This window comes from Tursiops truncatus, chromosome 14 (genome assembly GCF_011762595.2).
Source record: "Tursiops truncatus isolate mTurTru1 chromosome 14, mTurTru1.mat.Y, whole genome shotgun sequence".
Taxonomy (NCBI): Eukaryota; Metazoa; Chordata; class Mammalia; order Artiodactyla; family Delphinidae; genus Tursiops; species Tursiops truncatus.
Window position 1 is genome coordinate 70,339,546 of NC_047047.1, and position 17,642 is coordinate 70,357,187.

At 42.1% G+C, this 17,642-nt stretch overlaps 2 protein-coding genes and 1 pseudogene across 21 annotated transcripts in view; 1 reads left to right on the forward strand and 2 right to left on the reverse strand.

Moving 5' to 3' along the window:
* FAM228B (family with sequence similarity 228 member B) overlaps window positions 1-17,642 on the reverse strand; it is a 92,280-nt gene that overhangs the window by 50,603 nt on the left and 24,035 nt on the right. For 6 of the 16 annotated variants that reach the window (XM_073791715.1, XM_073791714.1, XM_073791713.1 and 3 more), the window contains 2 exons: window positions 8,444-8,527; window positions 6,443-6,570 (listed from right to left, as the gene is read on the reverse strand). In XM_073791715.1, the coding sequence (XP_073647816.1) occupies window positions 6,443-6,570; window positions 8,444-8,492 (177 nt within the window). In that variant the 5' untranslated portion in view covers window positions 8,493-8,527. Of the gene's footprint in view, window positions 1-6,442; window positions 6,571-6,780; window positions 6,998-7,079; window positions 7,390-8,443; window positions 8,528-17,642 lie in introns of those variants that run through there. The other 10 variants (XM_073791716.1, XM_073791709.1, XM_073791718.1 and 7 more) reach the window with 5 other exon arrangements.
* PFN4 (profilin family member 4) lies at window positions 7,641-14,691 on the forward strand. 5 transcript variants are annotated; one of them, XM_073791722.1, is made up of 5 exons: window positions 7,641-7,969; window positions 8,410-8,538; window positions 8,829-8,966; window positions 9,775-9,880; window positions 12,823-14,691. In XM_073791722.1, exons 2-5 carry the CDS (start codon window positions 8,422-8,424, stop codon window positions 12,849-12,851), a joined length of 390 nt encoding a protein of 129 aa, XP_073647823.1. In that variant the 5' UTR covers window positions 7,641-7,969; window positions 8,410-8,421; the 3' UTR covers window positions 12,852-14,691. The 5 variants fall into 5 exon arrangements, with proteins under 5 accessions (XP_073647823.1, XP_073647824.1, XP_073647825.1 ...); XM_073791723.1 differs by having other exon boundaries at window positions 7,641-7,753; XM_073791724.1 differs by having other exon boundaries at window positions 7,641-7,713.
* Window positions 16,120-16,796, reverse strand: LOC117307952 (chromobox protein homolog 1 pseudogene; annotated as a pseudogene).

Sequence of the window (17,642 nt, forward strand, 5' to 3'; positions counted from 1 at the left end):
GCAGAAGTTCTGGGAAGTACTCCTTGGCGTGAGCCCTCCCAGAGTCCATCATTAGCCCCACCAAAGAGCCCAGGTAGGCTCCAGTGTTGGGTTGCCTCAGGCCAAACAACCAATAGGGAGGGAACCCAGCCCCACCCATCAGCAGTCAGGTGGATTAAAGTTTTACTGAGCTCTGCCCACCAGAGCAACAGCCAGCTCTACCCACCACCAGTCCCTCCCATCAGGAAACTTGCACAAGCCTCTTAGATAACCTCATCCACCAGAGGGCAGACAGCAGAAGCAAGAACTACAATTCTGCAGCCTGTGGAACAAAAACCACATTCACAGAAAGACAGATAAGATGAAAAGGCAAAGGGCTATGTACCAGATGAAGGAACAAGACAAAACTCCAGAAAAACAACTAAATGAAGTGGAGATAGGCAGCCTTCCAGAAAAAGAACTCAGAATAATGATAGTGAAGATGATCCAGGACCTCGGAAACAGAATGGAGGCAAAGATTGAGAAGATGCAAGAAATGTTTAACAAAGACCTAGAAGAATTAAAGAACAAAGAGAGATGAAAAATACAATAACTGAAATGAAAAATACATTAGAAGGAATCAATACCAGAATAACTGAGGCAGAAGAACGGGTAAGTGACCTGGAAGACACAATGGTGGAATTCACTGCTGCAGAACAGAATACAGAAAAAAGAATGAAAAGAAATGAGGCCAGCCTAAGTGACCTCTGGGACAACATTAAAGGCAACAACATTCACATTATAGGGGTCCCAGAAGGAGAAGAGAGAGAGAAAGGACCTGAGAAAACATTTGAAGAGATTATAGTCGAAAACTTCCCAAACATGGGGAAGGAAATTGCCACCCAAGTCCAGAAAGCGTAGAGTCCCATACAGGATAAACCCAAGGAGAAACACACCGAGACACATAGCAATCAAATTGGCAAAAATTAAAGACAAAGAAAAATTATTGAAAGCAGCAAGGGAAAAACGACAAATAACATACAAGGGAACTCCCATAAGGTTAACAGCTGATTTCTCAGCAGAAACTCTACAAGCCAGAAGGGAGTGGCATGATATACTTAAAGTGATGAAAGGGAAGAAACTACAGCCAAGATTACTCTACCCGGCAAAATCTCATTTAGATTCGATGGAGAAATCAAAAGCTTTACAGACAAGCAAAAGTTAACAGGATTCAGCACCACCAAACCAGCTCTACAACAAATGCTAAAGGAACTTCTCTAAGTGGAAAACACAAGAGAAGAAAAGAACCTACAAAAACAAACCCAAAACAATTAAGAAAACGGTAATAGGAACATACATATCAACAATTACCTTAAATGTGAATGAATTAAATGTTCCAACCAAAAGACACAGGCTTGCTGAATGGATACAAAAACAAGACCCATATATATGCTGTCTACAAGAGACCCACTTCAGACCTAGGGACACATATAGACTGAAAGTGAGGGGATGGAAAAAGATATTCCATGCAAATGGAAATCAAAAGAATGCTGGAGTAGCAATAGTTGTATCAGATAAAATAGACTTTAAAATAAAGAATGTTACAAGAGACAAGGAAGGACACTACACAATGATCAAGGGATCAATCCGAGAAGAAGATATAACAATTATAAATATATATGCACCCAACATAGGAGCACCTCAATATATAAGGCAACTGCTAACAGCTATAAAAGAGGAAATCGACAGTAACACAATAACAGTGGGGGACTTTAAAACCTCACACCAATGGACAGCTCATCCAAACAGAAAATTAATAAGGAAATACAAGCTTTAAATGACACAATAGGCCAGATAGATTTAATTGATATTTATAGGACATTCCATCCAAACACAGCAGATCACACTTTCTTCTCAAGTGCGCACAGAACATTCTCTAGGATAGATCACAACTTGGGTCACAAATCAAGCCCTAGTAAATTTAAGAAAATTGAAATCATATTAAGCATCTTTTCTGACCACAACGCTATGAGATTAGAAATCAATTACAGGAAAACAAATGTAAAAAACACAAACACAGGGAGGCTAAACAATACGTTACTAAATAACCAATAGATCACTGAAGAAATTAAAGGGGAAATCAAAAAATACCTAGACACAAATGACAATGAAAACACAACGATCCAAAACCTATGGGATGCAGCAAAAGCAGTTCTAAGAGGGAAGTTTATAGCAATACAATCCTACCTCAAGAAACAACAAACATCTCAAATAAACCATCTAACCTTACACCTAAAGGAACTAGAGAAAGAAAAACAAATCCCAAGTTAGTAGAAGGAAAGAAATAATAAAGATCAGAGCTGAAATAAATGAAATAGAAACAAAGAAAACAATACCAAAGATCAATAAAACTAAAAGCTGGTTCTTTGAGAAGATAAACAAAATTGATAAACCATTAGCCAGACTCATCAAGAAAAAGAGGGAGAGGGCTTCCCTGGTGGCGCAGTGGTTGAGAGTCCGCCTGCTGATGCAGGTGACACGGTTCGTGCCCCGGTCTGGGAAGATCCCACATGCCACGGAGCGGCTAGGCCCGTGAGCCATGGCCGCTGAGCCTACACGTCCGGAGCCTGTGCTCTGCAACGGGAGAGGCCACAACAGTGAGAGGCCTGTGTACCGCAAAAAAAAAAAGAAAAAGAAAAAGAGGGAGAGGACTCAAATCAATAAAATTAGAAATGAAAAAGGAGAAGTTACAACAGACACCGCAGAAATATAAACCATCCTAAGAGACTACTACAAGCAACTCTATGCCAATAAAATGGACAACCTGGAAAAAATGGACAAATTCTTAGAAAGGTATATCCTTCCAAGACAAAACCAGGAAGAAATAGAAAATATGAACAGACCAATCAGAAGTAATGAAACTGAAACCGTGATTAAAAATCTTCCAACAGGGCTTCCCTGGTGGCGCAGTGGTTGAGGGTCTGCCTGCCAACGCAGGGGACATGGGTTCGTGCCCCGGTCCAGGAGGATTCCCACGTGCCGCGGATTGGCTGGGCCCGTGAGCCATGGCCGCTGAGCCTGCGCGTCTGGAGCCTGTGCTCCACAACAGGAGAGGCCACGGCAGTGAGAAGCCCGTGTACCGCAAAAAAAAAAAAAATCTTCCAACAAACGAAAAGTCCAGGACCAGATGGCTTCACAGGTGAATTCTATCAAACATTTAGAGAAGAGTTAACAGCCATCCTTCTCAAACTCTTCCAAAAAACTGCAAAGAAACACTCCCAAACTCATTCTATGAGGCCACCATCACCCTGATACCAAAACCAGACAAAAATACCACAAAAAAAGAAAATTACAGACCAATATCACTCATGAATATAGATGCAAAAACCCTCAACAAAGTATTAGCAAACAGAATTCAACAACACATTAAAAGGATCATACACCATGATCAAGTGGGATTTATCCCAGGGATGCAAGGATTCTTCAATATACGTGAATCAATCAATGTGATACACCATATTAACAAACTGAAGAATAAAAACCATATGATCATCTCAATAGATGCAGAAAAAGCTTTTGACAAAATTCAACACCTATTTACGATAAAAAACTCTCCAGAAAGTGGGCACAGAGGGAAACTACCTCAACATAATTAAGGCCATATACGACAAACCCACAGCAAACATCATTCTCAATGGTGAAAAACTGAAAGCATTTCCTCTAAGATTAGGACGAAGACAAGGATGTCCACTCTCATCACTATTATTCAACACAGTCTTGGAAGTCCTAGCCACAGCAATCAGAGAAGAAAAAGAAATAAAAGGAATACAAATTGGAAAAGAGGAAGTAAAACTGTCACTGTTTGCAGATGACATGATACTATATATAGAGAATCCTAAAGATGCCACCAGGACACTACTAGAGCTAATCAACACCATGTGGTAAAGTTGCAGGATACACAATTAATGCACAGAAATCTCCTGCATTCCTATACACTAATGATGAAAAATCTGCAAGAGAAATTAAGGAAACACTCCCATTTACCATTGCAACAAAAAGAATAAAACACCGAAAAATAAACCTACCTAGGGAGACAAAAGACCTGTATGCAGAAAACTGTAAGACACTGATGAAAGAAATTAAAGATGATACAAACAGATGGAGCGATATACCATGTTGTTAGACTGGAAGAATCAATGTTGTGAAAATGACTATACTACCCAAAGCAATCTACAGATTCAATGCAATCCTTATGAAATTACCAATGGCATTTTTTACAGAACTAGAATAAAAAAATCTTAAAATTTGTATGGAGACACAAAAGACCCCGAATAGCCAAAGTGGTCTTGAGGGAAAAAAACGGAGCTGACTTCAGACTATACTACAAAGCTACACTAATCAAGACACTATGGTACTGGCACAAAAACAGAAATACAGATCAATGGAACAGGATAGAAAGCCCAGAGATAAACCCACACACCTATGGTCAACTAATCTATGACAAAGGAGGCAAGGATATACAATGGAGAAAAGACAGCCTCTTCAATAAGTGGTGCTGGAAAACTGGACAGCTACATGTAAAAGAATGAAATTAGAACACTCTGTAACACCATACACAAAAATAAACTCAAAATGGATTAGAGACCTAAATGTAAGACTGGACACTATAAAACTCTTAGAGGAAAACATAGGAAGAACACTCTTTGACAGAAATCGCAGCAAGATCTTTTTTGATCCAGCTCCTAGAATAATGGAAATAAAAACAAGAATAAACAAATGGGACCTAATGAAACTTAAAAGCTTTTCCACAGCAAAGGAAGATGAAAAGACAACACTCAGAATGCGAGAAAATATTTGCAAACAAATCAACGGACAAAGGATTAATCTCCAAAATACCTAAACAGCTCATGCAGCTCAATATTAAGAAAACAAACAACCCAGGGCTTCCCTGGTGGCACAGTGGTTGAGAGTCCGCCTGCTGATGCAGGGGACACAGGTTTGTGCCCCGGTCCTGGAGGATCCCACATGCCGCGGAGCAGCTAGGCTCGTGAGCCATGGCCGCTGAGCCTGCGCATCCGGAGCCTGTGCTCCGCAACGGAAGAGGCCACAACAGTGAGAGGCCCGCGTACAGCCAAAAAAAAAAAAGAAAACAACCCAATCCAAAAATGGGCAGAAGACCTAAATAGACATTTCTCTAAAGAAGACATACAGATGGCCAAGAAGCACATGAAAAGCTGCTCAACCTCACTAATTATTAGAGAAATGCAAATCAAAACTACAATGAGGTATCACCTCACACCAGTTAGAATGGGCATCATCAGAAAATCGACAAGCAACAAATGCTGGGAAGGGCGTGGAGAAAAGGGAACCCTCTTGCACTGTTGGTGGGAATGTAAATTGATAAAGCCACTATGGAGAACAGTATGGAGGTTCCTTAAAAAACTAAAAACAGAATTACCACATGACCCACCAATCCCACTACTGGGTATATACCCAAAGAAAACCATAATTCATAAAGACACATGCACCCCAATGGTCACTGCAGCACTATTTACAATAGCCAGGACATGGAAGCAACCTAAATGCCCAGAAACAGACGAATGGATAAAGAAGATGTGGTACATATATACAATGGAATATTACTCAGCCACAAAAAGGAACAAAATTGAGTCATTTGTAGAGACGTGGAGGGATCTAGAGACTGTCATACAGAGTGAAGTAAGTCAGAAAGAGACAAACAAATATCGTATATTAACACATATATATGGAACCTAGAAAAACGGTACAGATGAACCGGTTTGCAGGTCAGAAACAGAGACACAGATGTAGAGAACAAACGTATGGACACCAAGGGGGGGAAAGTGTTGGGGGGTGATAGTGGTGGGATGAATTGGGAGATTGGGATTGACATGTATATGCTAATATGTATAAAATGGATAATTAATAACGTGCTGTATAAAAAAATTCAAAAAAATTTAAAAAAATAAAAATAAAATTTAAGAAAAATAAACTATAGTGATAGAAAGCAGGCAGGGAGGGGGCACTCACAAAGGGACACAATGAGGAAACTTTGGAGGTACTGAATATGTTCACTGTCTCAACTGTGGTGATGGTTTCATGTGTGAATACATAGCTAGGAATTTATCAAACTGTACACTTTCAATATATGCAGTTTATTGTATATCAAGTATACCTTAATAAAGCTGTGTAGAAAAAAAGAATCTAAAAAAACAAAACCACAACATATATAAATTTGGGTGATGCAGTTAAAGCTTCAGAAGAAACTTCGTAACTCTGTTATACTAGAAAAGGTATATAACCCATGTTAAACTAGAAAATGGAGAGCAAAGTAAACACAAGGTTAATAAAAAGAAAGGGATAATAAAGAATAGAATAGAAAACACAGAGAATAATATATTTAGCACAGGCCACTTGTCAGTGCAACCACCCAAGTATAAACTTCAGAATGCCACTACTACTGTACCTCCATGAAGGAAAGTGGCTGGGGCTCCAGCCATTCGTTTGAGCTCTTGAGCCTGGTAAGTCTGTCAGTTATCACATCACTGTCTGAACTTTTCATTGTGTTCACAAATAACAGAGCCCCTAGAAAAACTAAAAAATCAGCTTACTTAGTAACGAGAATTCAGATTTATTCTCTTCTATTTGATTAATAATCACTATTCGTGGCCGTGAACGGACGTGGAACGGATTCTGAACTTTAGACACCCACACTTTCCCTAAGGAGAGGGGCCTTCACCCAGGATTCTGCTGGTGTCTTCCGAGCCAGCCTCCTTTAAGCAGGGGAGCTCTCTCCAGACCCACCCGCTGTCCCCTCGAATCCCAGGCTTCCCACAACGTGGCCCAATGGAGCCGGTGTGGCAATTCTCAGCCTGGCCTCTAGGAGTCGCATCTGCAGTTTTCGGAGTGGGCAGAGTTGCAGCCTTCTGGCTCCTGAAGCACACCCAGGATGGGCTTCTCACAGAAGGAAGGAAGGGCTTTTGAACACAATTAGCTTGTCTTCAAGCTCTGAGAGTCCCAAACCGCCACCCCCAGACCCGTCCAGCCCCGTCCAGCCCGTGCCTGAGGGAGAAGCACCCACGACGCCGCCCCTTCCCTCCTACCCCGCTGGCAAGGTGCGTGTGGCCTCCGCCCGGCCTGGAGGAAAAGCTGCAGGCCGCGACAGGTACCTCAGCTCCCCTCCCTCGACTGGCAGGGCCTTCGGTTCTCTGGCACCACGACAGGGCCAGGCCCGACAGCCCACGGCGCCTGAGTCGTCAGCTGCGGCGGGAGAGTGAGCCCGTCCCACCTGAGGTCCAGTCAGCTCGAGCCCGTCGCCTCGGTAGATTAAGAACGTTTCGTGTCCAGAGATTCGGTCGAGGCACCCCGCGACCCCTCCGCCGCGGCGGACAAGGAGTCCGCGCGCCGCCGAGGCGGCCGGTGGACTCCGAATTCCGCAGGACCGCCCGGTCCGGAGACTCGGCCGCTGCGTCCCTGAGTCCCGCGCAAATGCGCTACCGCAGACCAGCCTGGCTGAGAAGAAACCAGAAAAGTCGTAGCTCCGGCGCCCAACGGCTGGTCGTGGTCTGCGGTCGGGGCCGTAGCGCTTCTCGGTGACGGGCAGCTGCCGCAGCCAATAGCTGGGCTCGTCGCCCTCTCGCCCCGCCTCCCCCCTCGTCCGTTGACCGCCGCATGCGCTTCAAGCCAGCTTTTGGTTGAGTGTTGGGCTCCTTCCCGAGAGCAAGGGGGCTTTTCCTGGTCAGGCCCGCCGCGATCCCCCAAACCCTCTGCCCCTCCTGTGCGTGTCCGCAGCCAACCAGACTGGACATTAACACACCCTCCCTCGCCCTCAGTAACCCCGCTCCAGGGAACCCCCGTGGGCCAAATCGCTGCGAAGGGAGTGTCGGGCTATGGGCTCCTTGGAATGACGAGTGTTTGTGGAGTTTGTCCCGATGAGGAGGGCCCAAGAAGACTTGGGAACCTGTGCGGAAAATGTCGCTTTAGGTTCCTTAAGGTGTTTTTAGTCCCCTGGGGTATTGATCAGTGTCCATAGTTGGTGCTGATGTTGGTCAGTGGGAAAGGAACGTGAGGACTCATGACCAGTATATCTCATTTAGTCTTGTTTACTTCAGTAGTTCTCCATTTCGTCAGGTTTTTAATTTTTTTAGTTTTAATCCTAGGTGATTCTGATGCAAACTATTGACACAGATAGAAAATTACGAGCTGTGATTTTCCAAACTCATAACCCTCTCTGTGAACTGATTTTCTATGATTCTGTTTTCCTCTTGAGTATTGGTGGGCACTGGATGATGGAACTCCATTTTCACCCTTCATCTTTTCAAAGTGCACATGCTGATATTAAAGCTGTCCAGGGTGTCTTAGGGACATTTGTATTCACAGGGCTTTTAAAAGCTAGCCAGAGCAGATGGTTTCAACTGCAGTTCCCTTTTTCAGGGCTGAGGGAGCATGAGCCATTTGCAGAACTTACTGTTAGATACACTCCTGGGAACGAAGCATGTAGACAGTGCAGCCCTCATCACACTCCAGGAGCCGAGCCTATGTGTAGCATCACCTGGATTTAGTGTAAGAAAAAAACAGGCTTGGGCATAAGAGTTTAAATCTTTTTCTGTAAAGGCCATAGACAGTACATAAAAGAATGGGAGTGACTATGTTCCAATAAAACTTTATGAACACTGAAATTTGAATTTCATGTAATTTTTACATATCACAAAATATTATTATTTTGATTTTTTTTCAACTACTTAAAAATGTAAAAAGCATTCTTCATTTGCAGGCTTACAAAAACTGGTAGTGGTACAAATTTGGCCAGTCCACCATAGGTTGCCAACTTCTAGTCTATTTAACCTCTGCAGGTAATGCCCAGTGATGTCCGAACACTTGTGGATGGATTTGCCAAGAACCCTTTGAAAACCAGAAGAGAAGGATTGTATTTCAAGGAGAAGGACTACAAATGTGTCCGGGCAGATGACTATTCTCTTTATGCTAAGAGTGTGAGTGTTCAAGATTTGAAGACAACTTTGTAAAAACCTTAAGAAAAGAATTTGACTCCAGTTTTCAGTTCCTCTCCTGATACTATCTTTAAAACAGACTAAGCCTGTTACTGCAATGGCAATGTTTGAGATAGCAGTCTAGTGCCAGGAAGGCACATGTAAAAGAAAGTTCTAACAGAGAGCCTAGTTCTGAGAAATGTTCATTCCAGAATTTATCAACTGAACCTTGCCTGAACTGTCTCTTTCCACTGTAATTATTCCTCATACTCTACATTCTCCTTCTTTAAAAAACAAAGTGATATTACTCTTGTGCTTAAAACGTCTGTTGGTTCACTGTTGCCTATAAGGAATTAAGGGGATGACAGTCATATTTCTGTATGCCCTATATGATGGGTTAGGCACACTTCACCCACATTATAAAATAAGTAGCCTCATTTACAGATGAGGAAACTGAGGCTTAACCAGGTTAAATGACTCTTCCATAGTCATACAGCAGAAAATGGAGGTGCTGGGATTCAAGCCCAGAGCTATCTAATTCCAAAATGTATTTCCTTTCCGTGACATCTGTTGTTCTCACTGGGATAGGGGTATATTACAATCAATTCAGGAGCTTTTTTCAGAATACACATGCTGTTATTACAACAGTCTAAAACTTTTTGACAACTAAATCAGTGAAAAAGAGCGGAGAGTCCAAAAACAAACATAATGAATATGGAAGTCAGGAAATGGTGAAAAATGTGGCTGGCGCGTAACTTCTTGTCCTGTAACTAGAACCAAGAGAAGGGCATTCTGTTTTATTTTTATCCAGGAAAATACTGGTGTGGTTGTTGTGAAGACCCGTCTGTATCTTCTGGTGGCAACTTACACTGAGGGCATGTATCCTAGTGTCTGTGTGGAAGCCACAGAGAAATTGGGTAAGTTTGCTCCCAATGCCTGTCTTTGTTCCCTGTGGTAGTCAAGTCTTCTGACTGCAAGTAACCCAATCAAACCAGCTAGGGTAGAAAGGAGGAATTTATTGGAAGGGTACCAGGGTTACTTATATAACCGGTGAAAGGACAGAGTGCAGCTGAGCCACAAGGAAAATGGATTCCAGGGACTGGAACACTGCTAGCACTCTACTCTAGTCTCTCCTCCTAAGAGGGTCAGCTTTGTTCCATCCCATTGCAGACTGCCTCCTTTCCTAGTGGTGTCATGGTCAAGCCTTGCATCCTATCTCTTAATTTCTTTTAGAACCCTGATCTGACAAGTCTTAGATCATGTAATTTACCTTTATATCAGTCAGCTGGGGTTAGGAGGTGGGAAAGGCAGGGTTAAAAAGCAGAGATGTAGTTGCTGGGGGCCATCCTCTATACAAGGATTTTCTACAGAAAAATAAATTACTGTGAGCCAGGCTTATTGGTGTCTGCTGCATTCCCCTTCCATGTCTCTACATTTTAAAATAAAGATCTAATGTAGAACTAACTGGGAAATTATATCTATGAGAGTTGAGCTTAATAAACGATAAATTGTATCTGTGTTTAGATTTTTTAATCTAAATTTAAATTTCTTTTTTTTAGCAGTTTTAGTAGTCGCTTTTAAAAAAAATATTTATTTGGCTGTGCCAGGTCTTAGTTGCAGCAGGCAGGCTCCTTAGTTGTGGCATGCAAACTCTTAGTTGCAGAATGCATGTGGGATCTAGTTCCCTGACCAGGGATCGAACCCAGGCCCCCTGCATTGGGAGCGCAGAGTCTTATCCACTGTGCCACCAGGGAAGTCACCTAAATTTAAATTTCTAAAAAAAAGTTTTTGTTGGAGTTGCTTGAACACTCCTTTGAGATAGGAGAATCCTCCATCTACTTCTGCTAGTGAGGAAAGCAGCCAACCTTTCATTCTTTCAACGAATTCTCAGTGACGACCTACATGTATGTGCACTGCACTATCCTAATAAACTAGGAAATCAAAGCTGGTTAAGATAGTCTCTGCTTTCCATGCCTCTATACGATACTGCTGCCCTATCTGCCTGAAATATCTTCCCTTTCTGTCCCTGCCCTTTCACATCCAGTTGGCAAATTCCTAATTATCATTGAACACCCAAATCAGATCTTGGGCTTCTCTCTACTGTGCTATGTATTTTATGCATACCTTTATTATTACTGACATTAGAGTCCTTTGTTTACCTTGATTGTGAGTCCCTAGAAGGCAAAAATTTCGTCTTAATCCAGTCCCTAAAACAGTGTCTAATGATGAGTAGGAAATTAATGCATGTTTGATGAACAAATAAATGAATGACCTCTGCCTAGCAGAATCTGGGAGGGCTCCAGACAGCGGAATCTTTTTTTTTTTGATTAATTTTTATTGGAGTATAGTTGCTTTACAATGTTGTGTTGGTTTCTACTGTACAGCAAAGTGAATCAGCTATACGTATACATATATCCCATCTTTTTTGGATTTCCTTCCCATTTAGGTCACCACAGAGCATTAAGTAGAGTTCCCTGTGCCATACAGTAGGTTCTCATTAGTTATCTATTTTATACATAGTATCAATGGTGTATATATGTCAATCCCAATCTCCCAATTCCTCCCACCCGCTCCTTTCCCCCTTCGTACCCATAGTTTGTTCTCTACATCTGTGTCTCTATTTCTGCTTTGCAAATAAGATCATCTACACCGTTTTTCAGACAGCTGAATCTTAAAGGATTAATTGAGAAATTAACTACCATCACAGAAACTACACACACACAAAATGTATATAAGTACAGACCTTCACAGTTGTCATAAATAGTTCCCTGGCATGGATTGTCATAAACCATGCTACATGGCTGGCAATGAGGTATTCTAGGAGCAAATAGGACTGAGCGTAGGCAAGACACAACTTAGGAAGCACCTAACAGGAGGGGTGATTTCCAGCATGGGAGGAACAGGCAATTACAACCACCGAGGATCTTTCCTGAGCAGGTGTCAGGATTTAAGGGAGGTTCAGTTTCAGTAGCGTAGGGCAGGAGCAGGAGGACAGAATGGAGACTTGTATATCTGGGCTAATTATTGAATTAAAGCTATCCAGAAAAGGAAGCCAGGAAAATGAGCAATTAGGCTCTAAAGAGGCCAGACGCTATCCTATCAGCTGTGGCCCAGGGCTAATTCCCCAGGTATCCTGTGGAGAAGACCAGAGAAGTTGCCTGCCCACTGTAATGTAGATTCTGTGGCTGGCACCAAAGAGTGCTTAGGGCCACAAGAGACTCCAAAGAATGTGTGTTATTTAGAAGGACAGGGCTGACATCATTCCACTAAGATCTCACTACTCTGGGAAGGGATCGGCTATCTTGGAAGTGACTGAATGCTCATGAGGGATGGATGAGGCTGATATCCACTCAGGAGCCAGTTACTTATCTCATGTCTCTTTTTTTTTTTGGCTGCGCCCACATCGCTGGCAGGTTTTGCAACCAGGGATTGAACCTGGGCCACCGCAGTGAAAGCGCTGAGTCCTAATCACTGGACCTCCAGGGAATTCCCTCATGTCTCATTACTCTATTTCCTTGACTTGTTTTTCTTTTAATTATATTTTTCTCTTTCAAAAATTATGCATGACAATTATAGAAAATTTGGGAAATAAAGAACTATTACAATTTTTTATTATGAAAGATTCTAGGAGCATTGTGTGTGTGTATATATAGATACACAAATATATATCTCCCCTAATAGACAATGAACTCCTTGAAGTCAGGGATTGGGTCTTACCTATCCAGTCATCCTTGTATCTCCAAGTACTTAGCACAGTGCCTAGCACGTGGTACTTACGAACATTTATGGAATAAATGAATGAATCATATTGTGATAATGTACTGTTCATAAGTAATAACTATATTCTGTTTTCTTTCAGGAGAATATCTAAGAAGAAAAGGAAATTAAGTCATCAGAGGACTATGAAAGACAGCTTTTATGATTTTAGAAGAAAACTATAGATCCTAAAGAAAAAGTAATGCCTTATATTGTGGTTGAAAAATACTAGGCAGAAGATACTGAAAAGGAAGAATGAGTTAAGGAAGCAATTTTTCTTATTTCAAGAGATCCTCTTCTTTAATTGGAATTACTTAGTCCACTTTATTTGTTCCTTTTTTTTTTTTTTTAGTGTTGGTCATTGGCATGAATGTGAGGCATTTCACAGGGCATATGATAGTTTCACAGGGCATTTCTGTTGGGAGACTCCTCCATGAGTCTCTGTATTCCCACACATCTTGCTAGGTATGCCAAGAATACAAGGCCCTAACCACTCTTCATGCAGACCATTTCAGGGTTATGTTGCAGGAAGCAACCTTGAAAAATGAAGTGATGTCTCCCTTCAGAACCAAGGGCAAGCTTGCTTACTGCTTGCTCTGAAAGAGGTAGATTCCCTGAATTCAGTGTTCCTGTCCTAGAGTGCAGCTCACTGCATGTGTGGCATCTATCTGGTCCACATCACCCCTGTGGGACCTGGGGAAAAGGGGAACCAATGTAAAGACCACCCAACAACAGGCCACTCGTCAAGGTATCTGAGGGACACACTGCACTCCCCACCATCTGCAGGCATCTGATTTTGTTGAGCACTGGAAAGGTCTTCCCAAAAATCAACTCAAAAAGATTTCTGACTCCACCTCCCTCACTTCCTCCTAGTCCACACAACTTAGTGGGGTCAATGAATACAGCCTTCCCCAGAAAGGGTTCATCTCCTCTTGGTCACCTCCTGGGTGATGATCAGAATGATGAGGGTAGAGAGTATATATAACCTATTTTGAAAATTCAGGATTCTACCCTGATCATTCCTGGCCATGGTGCATCTTTCTTTCTCCTAATAGCAACCCCAGGCCAGTCTGTTTGTACAGCTTCCAAGTGTCCCTAGGGAGGGAATACCATAGGCCACTGGCATTTCTTGACATTACCATGCAGTTTTCTGAATTCCAAAAGCGTGCTATCTGAGGCAAAGTGTCTTTCGTTAATGTTTATAAAATTCTCCCACTTTCAGGTTTTGCATAACAGCCTTTCAAGGAGCCTACCTCCAATACAATTCCTTTTCTGAGCTTGGGTGCCAAGAACTACAGATTTGTTCTGGGTGGTCAAGCTGACCACTGTCCGTTCATTCATTTATCTGTTCAGCTGCTTGATTCTTTTCTGAGTTAGAGGTAAAAGTACATTTAAAATTTACTTATTTAGCATTCGTTGAGTAGTCTACTGTGTGCTAGGTACTGTTGATACAAAAGTAAATAATATATACACCCCACCGCAGATAGGATTACAATTTAGTGAAGAAAATTTATAAATGAGTCACATTACCATGTGACAAATGCTGTAACAGATAGAAAAAAAGAACTGTAAAGCACAAAGCCTAAAGCAATCAACTGTGCATTCAGGAGCCTGAAAATGCATTTGAAGTGAATCTGGAAGAATAAGTAAGTACAGAAGAGAGCGAAAAGCATTCCAGGTTTAAGGAATAGCATATGCAAGTTCCTGTTGTGTGAAAAGAATGGTGAGAGGTTCAGTGTGGCTGGAAAATAGTATGTATGAGAGAATGATAAATGAAACTGGGAAGATGGATGGGACCAAAGGAGAAAAGGCTACTTTCTTCAGGGTAACTCAAAGGACATCAAGCAGTGTTGCGGTATAAACAGTACTTTTTGAAACTTTTATAATTTTGATTGCAAAAGTAATATACACTCATAAAAACACTTGAGAAAATAAGTTACTCATAATTTCACATTAAATGAAAACAACTGTTGATAGTTTTTGTTATTTTCTTCCAGTCTTTTTTCAGTGCACGTAATATATACATTTTTTTTTATAAATCTATAGTTTTATTGAGACAAAAACTGACAGTGTTGGTATGAAGTTTAACATTTAAACAAAAGTTTTCACAGAAACCTAACACATGCCTAAAAAGATTTTACAACAGAGTTCTAGATGCAGGTCTAAATGATGTCAAGAACTGATGGATCTCATGATTCAAGACAGCATTTTGGGTTTTAGTTAATTCTTAGGATTAAAAAAATTTGTTTTGTTTTAAAGTGAACCACTGCCCCAGTATGAAAATTTAATCTCCTGAGACCAGGGCTTCAGAAATCATTCAACTCTTGAAGTGACTCTGAACTTGTGCTGTCAGTGACTGAACCCTGCCACCAATGGTCTCAAAGTTCAAAAAACAGAGGCTCCAAGAGTTTTCCACCCTAAGAGCACCGGCCCTTGTCTTTGCCTACTCTCCCATCTCCTATACCACCCTCTGCCCTTCCCCAAATACTTCAGCCAGTGGCTTGGATAGAGAAGCTGATATTTATAACTTCAAAATCGGAAAAGAAAGGGTCTTCTTGTCAATTTCAAGAATTAGCACCTCTAAGACAGAATGATCTGCCTGTGTATACAACTCCAATAAGACATTTCCTCCTCAACCAGTTTCCATCCCCCAAATGGCAGCTTTGGTAACTTCTTAACTGGGAAGTTAAGAAGTTACCAAAGCTTAATGCTTTTTGGGAACAGCATTAAGCTCAGGCAGGCAACACCTTGGCTTCTAAGTTTCAGGCATTCACAGCTTTTAAACAGTCTCTCACAGACCTCATTTAGGTTGCCAATGACATTTTTTGAAAGGATGAAAAATTCTGGACACAGAACCAAATCATCATTAGTTGTTCTTTCCTTTGTTTCACCATTTTCCCCCAACAGGCCCCAAATTTTAACAAAAATGACTCTAACCCATCCCCCTTCTTTCCCACCCCATCCCTCCCACCCCAAATAATACACCAGTAATACTCAAAAACTACATACATGCTATGCTGTAAAAGTGCAGAGTTAACACTATTGGGAAGAAGGCTGTGGGTTGTGGAGATGCTCTTTGAAGATCTACAGTATCTTTTGCTCTCCCACATCCCATTCTGCAAGTTTTGTCCTTCATAGAAGGCCCTTTGCTTTTCTCAGCAAAGTTCAGAATGGGTTGTCTTGAAACACTGACCCTCCTTCCCCTCCACTGGGATGGGTGTGCAAACTATACAGCATGTAGCAGCTTTAAAGCACTTGGGCTGCTGTAGGGCACAGAAACTATACTGGCTCTTCAAAGGACATCTTCTCAAGCCCCCTCTACGGTGTCAAGACAAGTAGAACTCCTTCTTTCCCCACTTGAAACCCAGTCAGATGTGACAGGGGCTGGTACTCAGGAGAGTTAATTCTTGTCATCTTTTTTGTCATCATCCTCCGAGGGGTAGGAATGCCACGTCAGCCTTTCCTCATAGGAGGATATGACAACCTGTGGGCACTTGACATTGGCGTCCTTGGCAGGGACCAGGTGAGCCTCATCAGAGTTTTTCCATTTCATCAGGAACATGAGTTCTCCACTGGAGTCTGTAGCTCCAATAATCCGCTCCGATTCCAAACCCCCGGCAAAGCCTTGTGGCTTTTCTGACTCTTCTTTCTTCTTCTTTGGTTCGCTCTCCTCCCCCTTATCTTCCGAATCAGAATCAGCTTTGCGCTTGCCTCCCTCTGATTTATGTCTCGTGTGCTGTTTTCTGTGACTGCAGGAACTCGGCAACGAGGTCGGGGCGATCCAGGTTTTCTTCTGGCTCCCAAGTGTTGTCCTCATCTGAGAACCCTTCCACTTAGGAGGTACTCCACTTTGCCCTTTACCACTCGACGGTTGAGAACTTTTTCCACCACATATTCTTCTTCCTCTTCTTCTAGCACCTCCTCCACTTTCTTCTTGTTTTGTTTTTTCCCCATAGTGCCCACCAGCTTTCTGGTATAAAGGGTGACGCTGCTCAGAGCAGCACCCACGAGCCCGAGAGGAATCGGTGCCGTGCTACTGGCGCGTCTTGTCGGGCCGGCCAGGGGAGTGGCGACCATAATATATACAATATAACCTAACCTAAATCATGAACACAGATGGTTGACAACCCACCCTGTTCATATAGCATAATGTTATAAAATCTTGTATTTCATTTAAAATTGCTTAGAAATTTTTAATTGCTTAGAAAATATTTTAATCATTGCATATCACATGGTATTCCTCTTTGTTAGATATTTATGTTATATCCACTTTTTCACTTTGTAAATAACGCTGCAGTTTACAACTTTTACATAATTCTTTGTGTCTCTGATTATTTCCTTAGGTCTGGAAGTGGAGTTTCAGGGTCAGAGTATGAGCAACTTTACAGCTCTCTGTAGTTTTGTTGTTGTTGTTTTGTTTTGTTAACAGAGAAGTTTTACACCATGTTAATAAGAGGCAGGGGTTTTTGTGGGGGTAGGTGGGCAGGGAGGGAGTTATTTGTAATTCAGCTGTTAACTCATCAGTTTCCTATGCTTGTGGGATTGGGTCTGAGGCAATCTTACCAAGTGCCTCAGTAAATGAGAAAGAGAGGAAATGCAGTCAATTGAACTGGCTGAGTCAGAGACCAGAGAGGCAGGTTACTATTTGAATCAGACAGTGCTAAATCATGGTGACACTGGACAGTTGCTCCTGTATGATACAGAGATACTCATGAGGTTTGCAGGACAAGCCAGGAAACATTTGGGGGCTTCTAGATACAACTCCAAAGGAGTCCAGGCATGCCAAGGCCCAGAGCTAAACAGAAGGCTGGGCTATCAATGCTTCAGGCTAAAGTCACACTCTATTATCAAAACAGAGTGGACTAGAGCAGAGATATGCAAAGAATAACACTCAGACCCACAAGACTAGAACATCTGAACATG